The sequence below is a fragment of the Pteropus vampyrus genome, unplaced genomic scaffold (genome assembly GCF_000151845.1).
Source record: "Pteropus vampyrus isolate Shadow unplaced genomic scaffold, Pvam_2.0 Scaffold36, whole genome shotgun sequence".
In the NCBI taxonomy this organism is placed as follows: Eukaryota; Metazoa; Chordata; class Mammalia; order Chiroptera; family Pteropodidae; genus Pteropus; species Pteropus vampyrus.
The window spans coordinates 11,803,704-11,813,739 of NW_011888817.1; the positions used below are offsets into that span (position 1 = coordinate 11,803,704).

Here is a 10,036-nt window from a genome sequence, read left to right on the forward strand (position 1 = left end):
TTTAATAAAAAAAAGTAAATTCTGCTTTGGAAAGCTACCAAATCAATTCTCAAATTCCCTACCTGTGGCTTAGGTGATTCCTTTGCTGCCTCAGCCTTGACAGGAGAAAGTGTATGGAAGACAAAGTTTCTTAAATTTCGAGGAGCACTGGGGTTGAGGTCAGAGAGGGCAGCCAGTTTCTGAAGCACAGCTTTGGGCTGGTTCAGCAGTGAGCCTGTCTTCAGCTGAGGAAAGAAGAGTCATCTGGTATCAAATTCCAAGTACCAAAGAAAGGATGAAAAGTCAGTTTCTCCCTGCCTCCTCAGGTATTGAGGGGACACATCCTACCCCATTCAGTAGAAAAGAAATAGCAGTGTCCTTTGCCATTTACTTCTGTTTCCTACAGCCACCTCCCTCCCCTAGTGACAGAGTATTCCCTTAGCTTGACCTGGGCCTGTATAACATTGCAGATCATGACATCAGGCTAACAAGGTCCTCAACCAACCTGGTGGGCACTTCCCAGTCTGATGGCTTCAAAAGGATTTCCGAGTAAAGACTTTGTTTCTTCAATAACCACAGTGCGATTGGCTGAAAAGAACAGAGAGGTTTGTTCTGGGCAAAAGTGGGGAGGATTACTTTGAAATCTAAACAAGCTAAGAAGCCTTTAACTATACCAGTAAACTAAAGCCATAGGGAATCTGATTATTCTACAACGATGACTTGAAACTATAGCAAGTGGTGACATAAAGACAGAGAACCAAGCTGAACTTAATGACTAAACATTAACAGTAATAAGAAAAAACGAGTGGCTAAGAGTGCAGAGTAGAGTTTAAGAGCCTCAGTTCTGGAGTTAGATATATCTAGGTTCGAATTCCAGCTCTAACACTTAGGTATATAATCCCAGGCAACTAAATAAAAAATGCAAAAACAATGCAAAAGCAGCTATCTGTACGTACTCACAAGTACAACGTCTACTACTCAATAGCCTAAGATCCAAGAACACAACTCTCCCCACCTCTGAAGGGCCTTCTTAAGACAATATTAGATACAGACCCATGACTAAGCTGCAATAGCCCCTGAAGGTTGAAGTCACCTCCAAAGCTCCAGCACTAACAATCCAGGGGACTAGACCCTGAGGAGGACCAAGAGCTCACCATTTTTCTGCAGTGCTTTGGCTGTAACTTTCTTGGCCAGCATCATAAACTGACTATCTTCCCCAATTTCTTCTTCTTCTTCAGCTGCAATTTTCCCCTGCTGTGCCTGAAAATAAAAGTCAGACAGTATTAACAAAAGTTTACAGCTCCCCCAAATAGTATAGCCTGGATTATGAAGCTAAGGTAACTGGGATATCATTAGTTTTCCTTTTTCCAACCTTTTGTTGTTTTAGACTAAAAAAAAAAAATTTGATTTTCGACAAAGAAACATGAAGAGAATCGCCCACAGTAAACCTCAAAACACAGAAGAAAATTTGAAGATTAAAAGAGATAGCAATATGTTGCCTAAGAGTTTGAAACTGCCATGACAAGCTATGTGGCTAGCTCCTCTCCTCATGCACTAGAGACAGAAGAGGCAAATTTCTTGCAAACTTTCTACCTGGTCCCGAAGCCACTGCTCTCGTTCAATTCGCTCCTTCCTCCATCTGGCTTCTGTCTCATCAAGCTGTTCTTCGATCTGTTCATCATCTGAGTCTCTGTGGAACAAGTCCATCTGGGAAGCATCATCTAAAGCAAAGAGTTAAGGCTCTCAGCATCCTGCAATTCCCATAGGAGAGGATGCCTGGACATATACAAACGAACTCTTATCATTTACTGCATACTGACACAAAATTTTCCCACCCAGTAATAGAAAATAATGGTTACAGCCAGGTCCTCCATAACAGCCTGCAATAGTTTTGATTTCCATTTGTCATCTTAATCTGGACAAATATGCACATTGTACCATTTGCTTCTAAAGGCGACAACCAAGATACCTATGTTTTTCCATCGGAATTTCCTCATTCGTCCAGGACCATCGCTGTGCAGATCCCCATCGGCAAGGTACCTCTCTTGGTATAAACGAAGCTGTCGCTTATCATCATCTAACATCGTTTTCCTACAACAGGAGAAGTGATAGTGTTCAAATCCAGGACCACTCTGGCTGTTTATAGGGCCTGCCTTAAGGCATACCCCATTGCACTGAAGGGCTTATTGGGATACTGACATGTGTATTTTCTTGATTTGACTCTGTAGTTCCTCATCAGAAGGAAGTACTTCATCGATTGCATCCTCTTCATATTCATCAATCTCCTCCCCGTCATACTCGTCTTCACTTCCCACGTCACTCCCTGATACCTCTGCCTCATCTTCCAGGTATTTTTTCAATCTCCTGAAAAATAATTTTGAAGAGTAGAAAATGCAATGATAAATACACACACAGAATACTGAAGCAATGAGAAAAGTAGAACATAGAGCCACTTCTAATAATAACAATAAACTTTATAGTAATGCATTTTGATAATACTTAAAAGTATCATTTCATCATCCTGTGTGCCACTGTGCTTTACAGGGCACAATCTCAGAAGGGGGTACCATTATTCCCTTCAATTTACAGTTGAAGGAACTGAGACTCAGAGAGTAAACAACTTACCCAAGGTCACACAGCTAGGAGGTAATAGAGCCTGGATTCAATTAGGCTGGTGACTTTAAAGCCAGAACTCTCGATCTCCTCTATACAATTGAGACATGGGTGCTGGAAGGTTCAAATTATCTTGCTTTATATTAAGCTCATCAGCTTTAGGAGACAGACTAGAGATAGTACAGGGTAGGAAATAGACTGGGATCTCTTACAGTCCACCAAATCTTGACCCCCAAGTTAGAGGCATGACTGAGGCACAGAGTTACTGGAAATCAAAACCACTGCTAGTTAGTTTTTCTGACCTCAGTTCCCATTGAGAACAAAACTGCTGTCACTCTGGGTTCAAAGTCCTGTTATCTATACTGATGAGTAGCAGAAGTCTGAAGCCTTTTTGAAGGCTGAATTTTATCACAGACTTTCGTTATTTTTTTAAAGCTGAGTTTTTCTAAATCCTTGGGTTTCTGGGGGAATTCTTTCAGGGCTACTAGCCACTAAGTTTCCCAATCTTTCCATCTACCCTCTTTGAGTTCAACTTTTAGCTGTCATTCTTTATAAAATTACATCTGAACAAAGGACTCTGCACTTAAATAAAGTTTAAGAACCACTGCCTTAGAAAAATCTATAGATGACCCAATGCTGTGAGATAATTAATTTGACAGGTGACAAATAAGAACCGAAAACTGGTCTTAAAAGAATGGAATGGGCTAAAAACAATAATATAAATCTAATAGGGATCAATATGATGTCCTATAAATGAAATCCAAAAGTCATCCACATATAATATTGACTACCTATTAAAATGTTCTTTATAAAACTATGTAGCATCATGGGAAATTGCTCATGGATTTGCTAAGTGGAAAAGAAAGCAAAATTGTACATATAAAAAATCTGTACAGATTTCAACTATATAATAATATATTACATAACTATATATTATACAGTTATATATAATAAAAAAGGTTATGAGGCAATAACCACCACCAATACTTCCATAAATATTCTGGATGGTGGACATAGATGACTTTTTATTTAAATCTTTCTATATTCTTTTAAATATTCTAAAATAAATGGTATACTTACATGATCAGTATAATAACAAAATATTAGAAAAATAAATGGGAGTCATTTGCTCAAGACAAGGTTGAGGAAAACTTGGAATGACATTAATTCATAGGAAAAAAAGATACAGAGAATTTTAATTGTCTACTAGATCCTCAGGATCTATAGTGAATCAGTTCTGATGACCTTCAGTTACATTCTAAGTAGAATGCATCCAGAACAAGGAATGTGGTTGTTCCACTACGTACAGCAGTAGCCAGACCACAAGTGAAAATAAAGAGAATATCCAGAACGTGAGGAATATGAAAGCAATGCCACGTGAGAAAGAGCTGAAGGAACCAGAGATATTCAGTATAGAAATCACCTAAGGAAATGACTGTCTTTGAATATTCAAGAGACATCATGGGAATGGATTTTATTTCATCTGTGCTAACCACAAAAAAGCAAAAATAGAACCAGCAAATTTAGGTAAAAAAAGGTGGCAAGCTACAACTCAACTGTTGGGAGGGCTTTCTAAAAATTGAAAAAATGGACCTAACACCTACATTTTCCTTTTCAGCCTCTCGGATTGCTTCAGGAGCTCTTCTTCATCATCATCTTCATAGTCTTCCGCTGCCACATCTTCATTATCAGAGTCACTAAGTTCATCCTGCAAAATCATACAGGATCACACCCAAAGTTACACAGAGTAAAACGTGTCCTCAACTAAAACAAGATTTATAAACTTCTGCCCAAACATCTTATTCTAGGAAATTGCTTTTGTTAAAATGCCAAATTTAAAATTTTCAAGAATTAAGACTAGAAAAAAAAAAGCCATACAGCAGCAATACATGGAATTCAGGTATGATTACTTTGCTCTCTTTGAATTCACCTGATCACTATCAAACTCATTATCATTTGGGACAAGCCGAAAGTCTCCAAATTCCTCCTCTTCACCTTCTTCTTCCCTAAATGCAAATTGACAAATCAATAAAATAAGTTGTTGAAAGCCAACTACAAGAACTTAAGAACTGAAAGTATTTTATTAGTACCAACAATCTCTTCAAGAATCAGGAAACAATATCACGCCTTAAAATTTTTTTTAATCATGATAAAATACATATAACATAAAATTTATCACCATAATCATTTTTAACTGTACAGTTCAGTAGCATTAAGTACATTCACATTGTCGTGCAACCAACCTCCAGAACTCTTTTCATCTTGCAGAACTGAAACTCTATACCCTTAAAACATCTCCCCATTCTTTCCTCCCCAGCCCCTGGCAATCATCCTTCTACTTTCAGTCTCTATAACTTGGACTATTCTAAGTACCTCATGAAAATTGAGTATACAGTATTTGTATTTTTGTGACTGGCTTATTTTACTTAGCATAATGTCCTCACAATTCATTATGTTGCAGCATATCAGAATTTCTTTCCTTTTTAAGGCTGAATAATATTCCATTGCTTACACACGAACAACACACAAAACATATTTTGTTTATCCCCTTGGGATGCTTCTACCTTTTGAGTATTTTGAATAATGATGCTATGAACATGGGTGTGCAAATATCTATTTGAGTCCATATTCACTTCATATGTGTATATATCCAAAAACAGAATTGCTAAATCATATTCTATTTTTAATTTTTTGAGAAACTGCCATTTGGTTTTCCACAGCAGCTTCTTTTTACATTCCCACCAACAGAGCACAAAGGTTCCAATTTTTCCATTAAAAAAAATTTGTTTATTTGTTTTGACAGTAGTCATCCTAATGAGTATGAGGTAGTAGTTTATTGCGGTTTTGATTTGCATTTCTCTAATTTTTAGAGATGTGGAGCACTCAGACCTTCTTCAATGCTCTCAGCCAGGATATAAAGCCTCTAAGATGGTTGGTTATTGCTAAGCACAGAGAAACTGACCCCAGAATTTCATCAAAAGATCAAGCCTTCCTAAGTTCCTACCAATCACTGAAACTCACCTGTCTGTTGGGAAAGAGCCTGAACAAAGAGCAAGTGCTTCTTCCAATGGATCACTGATGCTGCTCTCCTTCTCTTGCTTATTTAACTCTGATGGAGCCAGAGTGGAGACATCTACATAATAACAAAGAAAAAGATTCGTGACCAAGGAATGACAGCTTTATCCACTTTTCCCAGTCATCTAAGACATGCCAGCTCAATAGAGTTCTAAAGTTTGCTAAAAAGAGCTCACCAGCTACTCATTCATTCAACAAATCCTTATTTAGTGCTTACTATGTTCCAGGTACCAGGGATGCAGTAGTGAACAAGAGAAAGATCCCAACTCTCACAGAGCTTACACTACAGCCTCTGCTGTCAGGGGGAGGAAGTGGTGTACCAGTGGAAATAATAAGTTAGCATTTATATTTACTACACACCAGACACTTTTCTAAGCTTTGCACATATATTAACTATAAATGACAAATCATATGGCCAAAGCTAGAGCAATCTTAAGTCGATATTTTATCACAAGAAAATAAGTGCTTTAAATGTCAGAGGCTAAGCAGTAAATTCAACCTACATACAAGAATCCATCGCATCCCATTTTCTGTAAACTTTTCACTTGAGAGTAAGAAGATTCTTTTCAAGGGTACTGACTTAAGATATTTGGCTGTGGTGAGCCTGATGCTCTTTGTTTGGATATTTACCCTGAGAGGTGAATTTTCCTGAACAAAGATTCAGAAGTTCCTCCATGTTCTCTTTCTTGTCATTCTTCCTGGGCAAAGCTTTTTCAGCCTGAGATGTGAATTTTCCAGTGCACAAATCCAACAGCTCATCCATGTTAGCGTCCATGGCATTCTCATCCATACTGGCCAATGGCAATCGAGGCTTCAAAGGTTGGTACTGATTCCTATGGTTTCTAACATTTAAGAACCTACAAGCACAATGAAGAGTATAAAAAACTCTCTAGGGAAAAAACAAAGTAGTGGGTGAAAAACTCATCTCATTTCCAATACCAAAGTTAGAAGCTGAATCCCAAACCAGAAGACAAAAGATTCAACCTTTAGCCTTGTGATAATCTAAAGAGGGAGGGGGAGGTTTCATGAAAGCATAAATGCTATTTAAAAGATAAAGAGTAAAGGATAATTTTGGCTTTAGATAATGCTAGGATAGGGCTTGGTGTTATGTCCATGTAATGTGCCACAGGTCTCAATTCTCAACCCCACCCAGCAATCATAACATAGTAGGATGGATACAAGGAAATGTGATCCCTTTACAAGAGCAATACATTTCAAATAAGGCAGAGATCAAAGGATCAGAATGCCAGCAAGGGCTATTTATGTTTATTTTCTGGAGAGATTTTGTTCAAACTTGTAGAATGTAATACTAATGGTCTGTACACCTTCTCTTTCTCAGAAGAGAAAGCACAGATGGAGTGACAGAAGCTGACTTTATTTTTAAACAAAATTAAGCAGTACCCAGCACCATCCCACCCACAGAAACATAAAACTACCTACCCATCTGCATCCAACAGTTGGCTCTGAGTGTCATCTTCTAAACAGAACTGGAAGTCTCCTGCTCCTAGGAAAAGTGTCTTAGGCTCTGGGGAGGCGTTATACAGATCCTGGGAATCCTCTATGGGAAGTGAAGGCTCAGACAGCTTTCCTGAACTCTGGCACCAAAATAAAACCAAACAAAAACAAAACATTTTACAAATGTCATTCACTGTCATGACAACAACAGTTGCTATTTGCAATATTTAATCTACTCTCACGCAATTGTAGTTGAGAAGGACAATGTATAGCCAAGAGAAGCATAAAGAAAACTATCTCCAAGAAAGTAAAAATACTGGATGAGCTTGTGTTTAATACACAAAGGAGGTGGATTTTTAAACTGAACATACATAATGTGGTGGGAGTTGGTTAGCTTGGACACACTTTATTTAGAACTGTGGGAAGCGAAAGGGGGAGGAAATCAGAAAGCCATTACCATCTTACCTTAGAAGCTGAGCTGACCAAACTGGCTCGAAATAGCCCAGGGGAAGGAGATCTAAATCCTGCTGCTGTAGGGAAAAAACTAGTCCCACGGCCTATTTGTCTATTGCAGGGCTGATAGGATGGAATTGTGGAGCCAATGAGCTCAAAGCTATTGTGGCTGCTCTCCTTTGTTAGCAATGAGCATGAATCATCTTCGTCTAAAGAAAGAGAAATAACTTTTAAGCGTGTGTTTCCAGAAGTAAGGTGGATATGTTTAAGAAAAAGAGTTGAGAATGAAACTGTCAGGTAACCTTCATAAGCAAAACTCTCAAGTTATATGTTCCAAAGCATGAAGCTAAAGGTAAATTACAGTACTAAGAGTGTATTATATAGTCAAGGTTTATCTCTCTAAGTAACACCTGAAAGTTCCTGTCTGTCACCCTGCCTAATGCCTGTGATCACTCTCGCCATTTTCCAGTCACTTTCTTTAATCTATATATGATAGGAATGTTTTATAGATCACACAATCAACACATACTCGCTACAGACTATATGCCCATGGTCAACTATAAAGAAATCGCGTGTAAGTTTTCAAAAACTGAACCAAGAAAAATATTCTAATTCATAAACTGCTTCCATTGCCACATTTAAGACTGGGAAAAGTCCACTAAGGTTCAAAAATGAACCTTATGGAAGTGTAGTCCTTCAGTATCAAAGTTGGAGGATCAGAGAAGTCACATTTTGCCCAAGAGTCACTACTTACCTAGTTTGCTAGTCCTTTTGCCTGAGTTTTCATCTGTTTCTGATTTTTCTTCACCAGGAAAGTAACTACAAAATAAGAATGCAAATTACTTGAAGTATGTTTCTGCTTCTTACTAGAGTGGCAAAGTGAAGGGAATCTTATTTTTCCTTAGAGAAAACTACTTACCCCATCTTGGAAGAGTTGTCCTTAAAGAGAAGTAAGGTAGAATCTGATGAGAGAGGCTTGAGGACAGACAGAAGACCGACTGACTTGCCAGTTTCACTACTGTCATCATTGTTTTCTTTTTCCATTTCTTTCTCATCTTTGGTTTCTATTTCTTCATTACTGAGAAGGAATTCTGCAACCTTTATCAATCATGCCGCGCCAAAACAAAATAATACACATCAAAACATTTGAAAGCAAACACACTGTTAGCCTGAAATATGGCTGCTTGGTCACACCTTAAATCTGAAAAGGTAAACCTGTAGGAGGCTTGGTCTAACTATTATCATTAACACAATCTTCCCTGACAATTTTAGAGCTCTTTTATACTTACTTTACCTTACCTTTTACCCTCCCCAAATTGCTACAAGATTATGAAAGAAGTCTAAAATTACCAGTGAGAGGTTATAAGATTAGCCTGAGATTGCAGGGCAACTACTGATCTCAAACTCACCACACTGTGACATGCTGCCCAGCGCAGCCACTGCTTTCTTCTTTCTTCACCCAGGTTAAATATTAACCAACTCTTTCAAGCGCCCCCAGCATTCAAACAAGGAAGCTTTACTTTTTTCTATTACCAAAAATCCTATCATCATCAATCTTCTCTCAGAAGAAAACAATACTATGGAAGGAGAGCAAGAAGCCCTTCTGATAAATACCCTCCTCAATGAAAAATGAAATTAACTCAGGAAGGTCTCGGCCTGCCTGAAAATTAATTCCGGACATCAACCTGGGCAATGTTAAAATCGCTTTTTATTCTGAATAAACTAAATAAATAACAGAGATAAAAGTCCCTACTCATACGAAGGCATCTCAATATCAGCATTATATTACAATTTGTAAACTAACACAAGCCATAGCTCTATGAACTGCAGGTGTTCACTGGTGCTGACAGAACTGAAGGCACTAAGATTCAGCTACATATGAGCTAGCTATATTCATCTCTGCCACTAAAATCTTATACAATTGAACACACTTATTATAATTTTATTCAAATTGAATATGCTTATACTCTTATTCAGATCTGATTCTCTCTAATTCATCGTGACCAAGTAACAAAATTACATAATTGCCAGAAACCTCCTGATTGCCTTCTTCCTCCTCTTCCTCCTCTCCTTCCTCTAACTTTTCCTCTTCCACCTCTTCTCCGTCTTCCTCAGACTCATCAGTCATTTCTTCCTCCTCCTCCTCCTCCTCTTCAAATCCATCTTCATTATCTAGTTTAAATAATGCCTGGCGCTTTTGGCGTTCCTCAAACCTTCGCAGTTTCATCGCTTCTTGAAGTTTCGCTTTCAGCACCAGAAGCTTTTCACCTGAACAGAAATATGAAGAAATGCTTTAGACACGATGACTGACTACATACTACAGTAACGTGAGTGTGAATTCCAGGCAACTCCAGAGCGTTATCGTCACATTCCAAAAGGAAAATCAGAGACCTTAGCACTCTAGGCTTTTGTTATTTTAACAAATGGGTGTTGTTATGAATTGAAGTATAAAAGAGAACTT

At 38.1% G+C, this 10,036-nt stretch overlaps 1 protein-coding gene across 1 annotated transcript in view; it reads right to left on the reverse strand.

Moving 5' to 3' along the window:
* Positions 1-10,036, reverse strand: part of CLSPN (claspin) — a 23,755-nt gene that overhangs the window by 1,825 nt on the left and 11,894 nt on the right. The window contains exons 10-24 of the mRNA XM_011357966.2: positions 9,611-9,843; positions 8,495-8,673; positions 8,330-8,394; positions 7,588-7,784; positions 7,108-7,262; positions 6,298-6,524; positions 5,614-5,725; positions 4,523-4,598; positions 4,197-4,300; positions 2,179-2,343; positions 1,949-2,070; positions 1,573-1,700; positions 1,134-1,239; positions 485-567; positions 63-224 (exon numbers count right to left, since the gene is read on the reverse strand). Coding sequence (XP_011356268.1) covers positions 63-224; positions 485-567; positions 1,134-1,239; positions 1,573-1,700; positions 1,949-2,070; positions 2,179-2,343; positions 4,197-4,300; positions 4,523-4,598; positions 5,614-5,725; positions 6,298-6,524; positions 7,108-7,262; positions 7,588-7,784; positions 8,330-8,394; positions 8,495-8,673; positions 9,611-9,843 — 2,114 coding nt within the window. The remainder of the gene's footprint in view (positions 1-62; positions 225-484; positions 568-1,133; positions 1,240-1,572; positions 1,701-1,948; positions 2,071-2,178; positions 2,344-4,196; positions 4,301-4,522; positions 4,599-5,613; positions 5,726-6,297; positions 6,525-7,107; positions 7,263-7,587; positions 7,785-8,329; positions 8,395-8,494; positions 8,674-9,610; positions 9,844-10,036) is intronic.